Source organism: Erythrolamprus reginae, chromosome 1 (genome assembly GCF_031021105.1).
Source record: "Erythrolamprus reginae isolate rEryReg1 chromosome 1, rEryReg1.hap1, whole genome shotgun sequence".
NCBI lineage: Eukaryota > Metazoa > Chordata > Lepidosauria > Squamata > Dipsadidae > Erythrolamprus > Erythrolamprus reginae.
In genome coordinates, this window is record NC_091950.1 from 140,715,433 (window position 1) to 140,727,517 (window position 12,085).

At 40.4% G+C, this 12,085-nt stretch overlaps 2 protein-coding genes across 2 annotated transcripts in view; one reads left to right on the plus strand and one right to left on the minus strand.

Annotated features, from left to right (window-relative positions):
• Positions 1–3,355: 3,355 nt before the first annotated feature.
• Positions 3,356–7,162, plus strand: LOC139158695 (acyl-coenzyme A amino acid N-acyltransferase 1-like). Its single transcript, XM_070736026.1, has 3 exons — positions 3,356–3,833; positions 5,552–5,754; positions 6,451–7,162. Exons 1-3 carry the CDS (start codon positions 3,371–3,373, stop codon positions 7,045–7,047), a joined length of 1,263 nt encoding a protein of 420 aa, XP_070592127.1. The 5' UTR covers positions 3,356–3,370; the 3' UTR covers positions 7,048–7,162.
• Positions 7,163–11,946: 4,784 nt separating this feature from the next.
• Positions 11,947–12,085, minus strand: part of LOC139164056 (olfactory receptor 9G4-like) — a 942-nt gene continuing 803 nt past the window's right edge. Inside the window, exon 1 of the mRNA XM_070745700.1 lies at positions 11,947–12,085. This exon is cut by the window's right edge and continues 803 nt beyond it. Within this exon, the coding sequence (XP_070601801.1) occupies positions 11,947–12,085 (139 nt within the window).

Here is a 12,085-nt window from a genome sequence, read left to right on the forward strand (position 1 = left end):
TTCCCATGGACGGGAGCCTCAGGGGAATCCCATCAGCCAAAAACGGGTGCTTCACTGCAACAGAATGTCCAGAGGTGGGGTTTCCCAATGAGGGGAGCCTTTGCCTGGCAATGGATGTCTGGAGGTGGGGCATCCCAGTGGCGGCGGCGGATTCATAAGGTGAAAATAGTTCGGAAGAAGAGGCAAAAAAATCTTAAACCCTGGGTTCCTATCTCGAAAAGTTCGTATGATGAGGGGTTCGTAAGACAAGGTATCACTGCATATTGAAAATAAATGGGAATAAAATTGAAGTTCGGGTTTGGCGTTCGGGTTCAGGAGGATGCTGAGAAGCCCCCGGGCTGTTTTAAAAGGTGACAGTCGGGCGGCGGGGCTTCTCAGCGGCCTCCCGAACCCGAACTTTTGTCGAACTTCCAGCTTTTGAAACAGCCAGGGGGCTTCTCAGCAGGCTCCCAAACGCCGAACCTGGAAGTTCAGTTTGGCGTTTGGGTTCAGGAGGACGCTGAGAAGACCCCGGGCTGTTTCAAAAAGCAACAGCCGGGCAGTGGGGCTTCTTGGCGGTGGCGGCAGTGGGTTCGTAAGAAGGAAAAAGTTCGTAAGAAGAGGCCAAAAATTTCTGAAACCCAGGTTTGTATCTCGGGTTGTTCGTAAGACGAGGGGTTCGTATCATGAGGTACCACTGTATGTAAGTTTGAAATTAACAGCATAGTTTTTGTATAAATTGAAATAATTGAACACGGGGGAGGGGAGAATTTTATGTGCAAAATAAACAAATATGCATCAATTTTTCCAGTTCAATTTTCATATCATTATGTTTCGAAATGTTCAAGCTACCAATCCCACACCAATGTTAGTAAAATAGAATGCATTTTGCAAGCAAACCTATCCATAAATTGAAAAGAATTTCAAAAAAACAGTGAGGTGCATTTTAGGAGCAGAATAAACCAATAAGCATTAATTTTTCATTTCAATTTTTGTTTCATTGTGTGCAGAAATGTTCAAACTTGTTTCCAAGTGAAAAAAGCTTTCAGAAAGACCAAATATAAGTACCTAAAATGAGCAATTTGCAGTCCGGGTCAAATAGACCCGGGAATAGTGTGTTTTTGAGCAGAACAGCAAGGTTAAGCCACTGTTTGCTTCAGGGAAGAGTGTGGAAAGGAATGCTAGGTTCTGTCTATTTTTTTCCTTGATGGTCAGCTGACAGAGCAAGCCTTTATTTTGAAGAAGTTTGGAACTGAAAGGTATTGTATTTGCTGTGGGTGAGAGAGGAAGAATTGCACTGTGCCTCTGCATTACAGCTGAGAGAAGAGAAGGTGGGTACATGAGGCCGGTTCTACAATCAGGCAAATTCAGAGGCTCACTTTGAGGAGCAGGAACTGGAAAGTGAGAAGGGCATGCAAAATGCTTGCAAGCTTTGCCTTGCCCTTCCCTATTCTGCTCCGTGGGAGCGAGTTGCCCCGAAATCAAACTTTGAGACCCTGTAAAAAAATTTTCCTGCATATCTGAAACTTGAAATTTCATGACTTTTCATTATTTCAGGGGTTCTCTCTATGATAATTTTTTTTGGGGGGGGTTCTTCCTTGTTGAAAAAAAGTCACACTTGCACTGTTCCCGGGTCACTCTGACCCGGACCAAAAATTCTTCATTTGAAATGCTTATGCTTGGTCAATTTGAAAACTCTTTTCACTTGGAAAGTAATCTGAACATTTCTGCACGCAATGATATGAAAATTGAACTGAAAAAAAATTATGCATGTTGGTTTATTTTGATTATAAAAGGCAGACACCCCCCCTTAATTTGTGAACCTTTTTTCAATTTATAGATAGTTTAGCTTGCAAAATGTGTTCAATTTTACTACAGTTGGTGTGAGATTGGTAGTTTGAACATTTCTGAACATAAGAAAAATATAAATGAATTGAAAGAAACGATGCTTATTGGTTTTTTAAAATCAGAAATAAGGCCTCCCCCCCCCCCAGCTGCTTGCAACCATTTTCACTTTAAATTTTTTAAGGCTCCAAATCCGAAATATTTTTAATATCTTAGGCATTCATTTACTCAATTTTACATTGCTGATCATCATTAAAATATTTGTGGGGGTGGGGGCTAATTTTTTTCTGGGCAAAAAAAAAATCATGTTGAGTCTTTTTCAGGTCGTAAAGGCCCCGACCAAAGAGAATTTTTTTAGGGACTTGAATTTGGTCCTTTTGAAAACCTTTTTCACTGGGAAACACGTTTGAACATTTCTGAACGTAATGATATGAAAATTGAACTGAATAAATTGAGGCTTATGTTTTTATTTTGATCAAAATGCCCCCCACCATTTTTTCTGAATTTTGTGTCAAATTTTGATATACTAAATTGAGCATTTGTGATCATAAGAAAAATAGAAATGAACTGAAATAAATGATTCTTATTTGTTTATTTTGGCCACCCACCATCGGCCTTGCTGTGTGCCATTATTTTCACTTTTTATACTTTGAGAATCTTGCAAACTGATCTGCAGCACAAACCTGTGGATGCCAATAATTTCAAATTAGGAAATTGTAGATGCAGGTTCACAAAAGATATCTCAAAAATGGGTAGATTAAATCAGATGCATTTCAATTGATGTCATCCCACAGGAAATTTAGGAGCATTTATAAAATTGCCCAATCGCTCCCAGAGTTGAGTTCTGAGATTAGAAACTGTCTGAACCAGTGTTCCCTCTAATTTTTTGGGGGGTGGGCGGAAAAGGATAGTGTCTGAGCGGCAGTTCCTTCGGGACTGGGCGGCACAGAAATAATAAATAAACAAACAAACAAACAAACAAATAAAAAACCCACCCTGTTTTGCCTCAGAGAATTTCAAAATAAAATACTGTACTGTGTGTCTATAACAGTGAGCTCATAATAGGGCAACTCTATCAATATCAAAATGCCATTTAAATAGTTGAGCTAGTTTCAAACTAGATTTTGATTTTCTTTCTCTCTTCCTTACTCCCATTCTTTTTCTTTCTCTTTTCCTTCCTCTCTTTTTTCTATCTGTTTCTCTCTCTTCCTCTCTTCCTCTCTCTCTCCTTCCCTCTCACTCTTTCACTCTCGGCTTCTGGGCAGGTTTGCAAAATTCTGAGTTGATGATGATTTTTAAGTGAGCGATTGCTCACTGCTCAGCTTAGAGGGAACTATGTTCTGAACACATTAATGAAACAGACACCTCTGAAATATTTCAGCATTATAGCACAGGACTGGCAGAGCAATGTAGATGACATTTTGACTACATATTGAGGACCAGTATGGTTTGAGAGGGGAGTGGTAAGGGGACAGAACAAGTCCCAAATTTGCATGATTAGGAACCTGACCTGACTTTCCCCAGATATCCTCAAGAGCTGGCTGCTATGGTCCACCTCAGTGTCACTCCTGAAGTCTCCCTTGCTGACGCGCCAGTGAAGATTTATGCCTCTGGCCTGGCGCCCTCCCAGCTTGTGACCTTATATGCATCACTGACAGATGAAAAGGGAGTGAAGTTTGTAGCCAGAGCCTTTTACCAAGCAGATCAGAATGGAGAAGTGGATGTGGCCCAGGCTTCTGCTCTGGGAGGCAACTATACAGGTGTGTGGCCCATGGGCCTCTTCTACACTCTCAAGGCTGAGAAGATGTTCTACGTGCTGCTGAAACATGACGTGACAGGCAGCCCCTTCTATGTGCAGATTACCCTCTTTGATTCTACTGTGCTTGTGGCCTTGCCGATACATGAACCACTGGCTACTTGCACTGTGGAACGATGGTATGCAGCCCCTGGAGTGGAACGCATCCCCATTAAGTCCGGCCGGGTCCGAGGAGCTCTCTTCTTGCCTCCAGGTAAGGAAACTGAATTCTATTTTCTCTCACACATGTCTTTATTGCCTCTAAAACCTCTTGCTTGCAACGAATGGTGCCTCCAAATGTATTTAGGATGGTAGTTCCTAGACTTTCTAGTCAGCATGTTGTTGGGAAAACTAAAGCTACGAATGAGTCGAAGTTACAGAAAGTTATTAAGGACAACAAAAAGTATTCACCATATATGTCCAAAGGCAAACCCCCTCCCAATAATTGATATACGAGCTATGGGAACTACCAGTCTCATTCTTTAGTCCAGTCTTTTCTGAGAAGCACTCCATTGGTCAAATATGGGTAAAGTTAAAACATTTCCTTAAGTTGAAGGGGAGCTCTCTAGCTCTTTGACTAATTAAATCTATTGTTGAACTGCCCTTGGTGATAGGAAATTTTTCAAAACACTCAAATAAAGTCTGTGTCACATATTTACATATCCCACAGTCTGAGAAGAAAACAGATGTTGGCATTATTTGTGGGCTTCTTAATGCTTTAAGGGAATTCAGCCTTTAAAGGAATTCAGCCTTTTGGCCTAGATGATTCCTAGATCACTGAAAGAACCTGTGGATGATCTGGTCCAGGGGTCCCCAACCTTGACAACTTTAAGACTTGTGGACTTCAATTCCCAGAGTTCCTTAGTCAGCTTTGCTAGCTGAAGAATCCTGGGAGTTGAAGTCCACAAGTCTAAAAATTGCCAAGGCTGGAGACCCCTGAATTCTGGTCAAATCATTATCTTTGAAATTATCTTGGACAATATGTAAAATACCAAATGATAGAAATACATCAGAAAGAAGGAAGTGAGGAACTACAAATCAGTCAACTTGGCATCAATATTTGGGAAGATTCTAGAGCAGATGATGAAAGAATTGACTTATTAGCATCTTGAAGAAATATTTGAACTTTATATTTTTGCAATAGTACTAATTTAAAATATTTGTAGACCGCCCCAGTTATGAGAGTCTGTTACTATCCACCATTATAAGTTAGTTTGTATCAGACTAATCTTTACTTTCTATTAATGTCTTTTATAGGTTATGAAAATGCTGTAGATACAGCACCGTATAGCAATGCATTTGACAGAGTATCTGTGACATTCTCATCAGCAGGCAGGATGGTTGTGATTGAGTGACATGTCAGTTTGGATATATAGTGATTCAAAAATAATATTCAGATTCTCATTTAATCGTGATTTTTCATGAAACTGAAGTGAGATACTGAATTCAGTGCTGCAAACTTCAGCCTGGGTCTTACACAATTCAATATTTTTTATTAGTGTCTTTGATGAAGAAGTAGAGGGAATGCTCTTTACAACTGCAGATGACACAGAATTAGGTGAAATAACTGATGCCCTTGTAAATACAGATAAAAATTGAACATGGATATAGTAGTTTAGACAAATGGAACAAAAATGACAGAAAGAAACTTAATCGGGACTACAAACAGTCTTTCATGCATCTCAAAAATAAGATATGATATGCAAAGCTTACTAACTGTACCTATGAAAGAGATTTTGTAAGAGTAGCTGCGTGAAAATTAAATTTGGCCCAGCAGTAGGACATAACTGCAAAGCAAACAAACAGTTTTAGACATCATTAAAAACATTATTCCCAAATCATAGAAAGTAATGCATTTGATTAAAAGGATATTGCTCTTCGTTTTTCATTTCTGTACTTACCCTGTTTTTTTCTTCCTTTCTGCCTCCCTAGGCTCTGGGTCATTTCCAGGACTGATTGACCTATTTGGTGGAGCTGGAGGACTAATCGAATTTCGAGCTGGTTTATTGGCTAGTAAAGGCTTTGCAGTTCTGGCTTTGGCTTTCTTTGCATATGATGATTTACCACGGACTCTGCAAGTAATAGATCTGGAGTATTTTGAGGAAGCATCCAGCCTGCTCTTGAAAAATCCTAAGGTATGCCTAAGATTATATCTTTTCTTAAACTTCTTGTTGAGACTCAGGGAATATCTATGCAGAATACTTCATACAAACTAGGCCTGCTTCCTCCCATCAGGTAGAACAAGCTAAAGGCATTTTGGGCCAGACATGAGCACAGCATAGATCAATAGCATTGTTCCTGAGGGAAGAATGATGAGAGCAGCATTGCATTGCCACCTTTTGTAAATGCATTGTGATAACACATGCACATACAAAAAATGCAGGGCTGACCCTTCAATTCAGCAATGCCCGTTTGCCATTTTCTGGACACCAATGACATCCACCCCACTTGGTTTTCATTAAAGCATACCATTTTTTTTTTACTTAGGTTTCTTTATGTGTAGCTGAAAAAACATGCAAAAACATGCAATTGGGACTCATGCTAAAAGTGCATTGCTTTAAAAAGCCAATTCATAAAAGCAGCAACATTTTTATCAGGCTTGTTTGCTTGCTTCCTTCTCTCTGTCATGTTTGCTTCTCACATATTGGCTGGGTGGCAGAAAGACAAGGTGACCAACTTGTATAAGTATACAAGGTGTATAGATCTGCAATAATATAGCATGTGCACTAAAAGACTCTCATTTCTTTATGGCTTTGATATTTTTGTTCTCATTGTTTTAAAGAATAAACTGATTTAAACTTTTGTATGGCTCTCTGTGTTTGCTTCTCTAGGTAAGAGGTCCAGGACTTGGAGTTATTGGTTTATCCAAAGGAGCAGAAATTGCATTGGCTATGAGCACCTTCTTAAAGGAAGTGGTGGCTTCAGTGTGCATCAATGGTCCAACAAGAATGATTGGTACACCACTCCACTTTCATGATGTCATTATCCCTGGAACTTCCTACCCAGCTGAGAAAATGGTCATCAATGAAATGGGATTGGTATCCACTTTCTATTGCTTGGGACATCCTCTGGATCAAATATATGAAGTATCTACCATCCCTGTGGAGAAGGCCCAAGGGGACATCCTCTTTGTGGTGGGAGAAGCTGACAAAAGCTTTGATAGCAAGGTGTTCGCTGAAGCAGCCATGGCTCGAGCAAAGAAACATGGGAAAAATAATTGTAGCCTGCTGTCTTATCCAGGAGCTGGACATCTGATAGAACCCCCTGGATCACCAGTTTGCTATGCTTATCCACTTCGGTTTCCTCCCCTCCCAATCCAGTGGGGAGGGGAAGTGAAGCCTCAGGCTAAAGCCCAGGAGCACTGTTGGAATGAGATCCTGAATTTTTTTAAGCTTCATCTTGGGCCACTTCAGAAGAGCAGTTTATGAAAAAGAAAGGCCCAGTTGAGTGGATTAATTGCACTCAGCCATTATCTTGCCAAGATTTCTCCATGGACCACCAAAATTTTCTCACAGACCACCAGTGGTCCACAGACCAAAGGTTGGTGACCTGTGGTCTATATTACAAAGCAAAGGGTTAGCCCTCTGCCCATCTCACTACATGGCACCTGGGAAGATTGCATCAGCCACTACTCAAATTGCCTTGGACACAGACAAAGCCTACAAAGACCCAGCTCCCTGGAAGTCTGACAGTCAGTGGGATACATTTCTTACATAGGAATCTCTTACAGTGGAACCCATCAGAGGGTATAAAACTAGGGCATTCTCAGCATCTCAGCCCTTCTCTTCTCTAACATCTTCGAGTCATGTGATCCTCCTTTTCCCTAGGACCTCAGATCATATAGTCCTGCTGTCCACCATTAAACCATCTTTCCAGGCAGTCACCATGCTTCCAGTGTCTTTTTCCCCACTTGGAATCAAACACAGAAGGATATTCCTTACTACAACAGCTTGTGTGAGTTCTTAAATGGTGGAACATTTCCTCCTGAGATTTGGAACTTACATTTCTTCTGGTGCAAAGTAAATTACATGTGTCCTTTTTTAATAACATCACAATGCTATGTCATAGCTTTAAATCAACAATTATTCTAAGCTGGTGGGCTTTTTTTTAAAGATACTAGTGTCAAAGATCTTTCATCCCATAAGTATGCATCTGAATTCTGCTTTCTAAATACTTAATTTCACCTTTGGTTCTATTAAATTAAATGCAGAGAGGGGTGGCATACAAATCTAATAAATGAATGTATGTATGTATGTATGTATGTATGTATGTATGTATGTATGTATGTTGGTATGTATGTTGGTATGTAAACATACATACATACATACATATATATATTTGTTTTCGTAGATTTTCACGGGTACAGGTATGACGGTCTTGGTATATTCGGGTTTCTTCCCGTGTAGGATTTGGAAATTTCTGGCGACGTTTCGACGAGGTCCCACTCATCATCTTCAGGCTGGTGTTTCTGTCCTTGCTCTCAGGCGAACACTGTGAGACCTGAGCTGCATTCCTTCTATAAATACTGGTGGCTGGGTGTGGTTTGATGGCTCAGCAATTGCCTGCTGTGTAGAAACTTCCTGGTGAGTCAGTGGGGTAACAATTGGGGTCGTTGATGTAGCTGAGGTATGCTGATTAGTTAATGGTTGTAGATTAGGTGTGATATCCAGGATATCCTGGGTTGGGCCTAGAGGCAAAAGAGGAGCTGTGACGTTCCTTAAATATACCAGGGTGATCCGACATAAGAAAAACATATAGTCCCTCCCTGGTACAGAGCTGGAAGGGTTCTGATCTGATAGCTCACACTGCTAGTTCTCTGCTTTACAAAGCAGAGTTCACCAGATCGAATCCCAGTAAAGGAAAGGGTGTGGCTAGCTGATGAGGCCAGAACAAGGCCGAAATGGGACCATCCTAGTCTCCCTTAATTTTAAAATTCCAGCTAAAAAAACATTTAACACACACACACACACACACACACACATATATATATGTGTGTGTGTGTGTGTGTGTGTGTGTGTGTGTTATGCTGGCCTCTATGGCATGAGCCTCCCAAAAATTCAAGGGTAAAAAATTCAGACACACACGCACTTGAAACTTCAAATACAATGTTTTTTCCCCACAAAATTCAAAATAAACAAAGCACCCTTATTGTATTGCAAACAGCACTCTTTCCAAAACAAACTTGTAGGCAGTAGAAACCCTTAAGCATGTGATGTTTTGAGTATAGGAGTTGCAACAGTTTATTTCCAGGATGAGAGGAGTCAGTAAATATTTTCACAGCCCTCTTTTTGACTTGTGCAGTAGAATTGAATTGCAAAATATGAATTTCACACACATGAACGACCTAACCCAAGTAGACTTCACTGAAGACCCAGTTGAAAAAGCATTACGTGACCTTAAACCTTCTCTATCAATCGGACCAGATGGTCTTTGTGCTTACTTCCTAAAAAAGCTCTCTTCTGCCATAGCTAAACCACTAAGCATAATTTTTGAAAAATCCTTCAGAACCAGCACACTTCCTAAGCTATGGTCGAAAGCAATGGTCATCCCCATCTTCAAAAAAGGAGACCCCTCTCTTATCGATAACTATAGGCCAATTTCACTATGCTGCGTCCCATGCAAAGTCATGGAATCAATTATAAACCAATCAATTACTCTCTATCTAGAAACTAATAATTTGCTCTCTAACAAATAATTTGGTTTCAGAAAAAAACTATCCTGCAACCTGCAGCTCCTCCACTGCAAAAATATATGGACAACTCATCTAGATCAAGGGAAATCTATAGATGCAATTTATATCAACTTCTGCAAAGCCTTTGATTCAGTGGTCCACGACAAACTACTCCTAAAACTCAAATCCTATGGCATCTCAGGATCCCTCCACAGCTGGATTACAGCATTCCTGTCAAACAGACAACAAGTGGTCAAAATAGGAAGCACCATATCCACCCCCGTCCCAGTTAAAAGCGGTGTTCCCCATGGTAGTGTACTGGGACCAACGGTCTTCATTCTCTACATCAATGACCTTTGCGATTACATCACAAGCAACTGTGTCCTCTTCGCCGACAATGTAAAACTCAACACCACCGATAACACAACTACTCTCCAAAAAGACCTGGACTCTGTTTCTGAGTGGTCCAACACATGGCAACTCCAAATCTCAACTAGCAAATGCTCTGTCCTACACATTGGGAAAAAGAATCTGAACTCCAAATACGAACTGAATAATCAAATTATCACAGATAATCCCCACTTGGTTAAAGACCTCGGTATACTAACAACAAAAGATTTAAGTGCCAAGCCCACTGCAACAACATAGCCAAGAAGGCTTCAAGAGTTGTAAACCTAATCCTACATAGCTTCTGCTCTGGCAATCTCACACTACTTACCAGAGCTTACAAAACTTTTGCCAGACCCATCCTCGAATACAGCTCATCGTTTGGAACCCATATCGCATCTCAGACATCAACACCCTTGAAAATGTTCAAAGATACTTCACCAGAAGAGCCCTTCACTCCTCCACTCGAAACAGAATACCCTACAATACTAGACTTTCAATTCTGGGCCTAGAAAGCCTAGAACTAAGACGCCTTAAACAAGATCTAAGTATTGCCCACAACATCATATGCTGCAACATCCTGCCTGTTGGCAACTACTTCAGCTTCAACCACAACAACACAAGAGCACACAACAGATTTAAACTTAATATTAACCAATTAACCAACTAAGCAATGTCGCCTGGCGGGACCCAGGGGAAGAGCCTTCTCTGTGGCGGCCCCGGCCCTCTGGAACCAACTCCCCCCAGAGATTAGAACTGCCCCCACCCTCCTTGCCTTTCGTAAACAACTTAAAACCCACCTCTGCCACCAGGCATGGGGGAATTGAGATCCTCTTTCCCCCTAGGCCTTTACAATTCTATGCATGGTATGTATGTATGTATGTTTGGTTTTTATATTAATTGATTTTTAATCATCAATACCAAATTACTATTGTACACTGTTTTATTGTTGCTGTTAGCCGCCCCGAGTCTCTGGAGAGGGGCGGCATACAAATCCAATAAATAAATAAATAAATAACCGCTCCAAACTTGACTGTAAAAAATATGACTTCAGCAACCAAGTTGTCGAAGCATGGAACTCATTACCAGACTCCATAGTGTCATCCCCAAACCCCCAACAATTTACCCTTAGATTATCTATGGTTGACCTATCCAGATTCCTAAGAGGTCAGTAAGGGGCGAGTACAAGTGCACTAGAGTGCCTTCCGTCCCCTGTCCTTTTGCTCTCCTATACCTTTCTTCTATTCCTATATCTCTCCTTCTATTCTTTCATTGATATGTTCTATTACTATATCTTCTTTTCTATTCTTTCTTACATATATTTTACTATGAGTATCTCCTCTATAACCATCATCATGTATTTTACTATGTGTATATAGATATATACCCACTAAAACCCTCATTGTGTATTGGACAAAATAAGTAAGTAAGTAAGTAAGTAAGTAAGTAAGTAAGTAAGTAAGTAAGTAAGTAAGTAAGTAAGTAAGTAAGTAAGTAAGTATGTAAGTAAGTAAGTAAGTAAGTAAGTAAGTAAGTAAGTAAGTAAGTAAATAAATAAATACTTGTATCAGTTTTCATTTTTCCACTAGTACACCATGATTCAATCTGACTCCATTTCAGAGGCAGCTATAATGCCCACTTACATCCCCTCCAAGCCAAGAGCAAATCATGCATATCTAGACATATAAAGGTCATGATTCTGGGCATGGGTAAAATCTGTCACATGTCAGTGAGTAAGGTGGGTAAGAGCAGGAATGATGTTATATCCAGGAATATTTGGGCATCAACTACATGTGATTTCAGCTGTGAATCAAACTCTGTTTTCTTTAAGGATGATTTTAATGATGATGAGTTTTCTGAACCATCAGCACTAAATCGTATGTCTCCTTGGAAGCTTTTTGAAGAGCAATGTCAATGCATTGCGAGGTGCCGCTGCCATTGTGAAGAACAGAAGAGACAGACTTAGGAAGTTAAGTCCTATGCTGTTCACCCACAGCAGAGAGAAAAACAGCAACATGATCTTAAGGCACTACTTCTGAAATGGAGGGGTGCAATCAAGTTAAAAATTATTAAAATAATTTTAAAATGTGAAATAAAGTCAGGATGCTGCTAGGTTAGGAGATGATTGGGAAAGTATACATATCAGAAGTGTGTTCCTCCTGATTTGGATGGTTCGCCCAAACTGGTAGCAACCTGCTGGTGACATCATGATGACATTACAGAACCGGTTTGGTGGGTGCTGGTCCATGGACACTGACATCAGTGCCATTCATGGGTGTGCTGTGAATCTCCCCCAGACTTTCTTGAAGGCTGCTTTCACATCTTTGTTCCGTAAGCTGTAAATCAAAGGGTTGATCAGAGGATTGACTACCGTATAGAACAACGCATTCGCCTTGTCCCAATTTGGA

Excerpts from the sequence above, each read along its gene's own strand:
- LOC139158695 (XM_070736026.1), top strand. The coding sequence starts at position 3,371 with ATGGTCCACCTCAGTGTCACTCCTGAAGTCTCCCTTGCTGACGCGCCA. Across the intron at positions 3,834-5,551 it reads AGCTCTCTTCTTGCCTCCAG|GCTCTGGGTCATTTCCAGGA; the intron begins GTAAGGAAACTG and ends CTGCCTCCCTAG. Across the intron at positions 5,755-6,450 it reads TGCTCTTGAAAAATCCTAAG|GTAAGAGGTCCAGGACTTGG; the intron begins GTATGCCTAAGA and ends TTGCTTCTCTAG.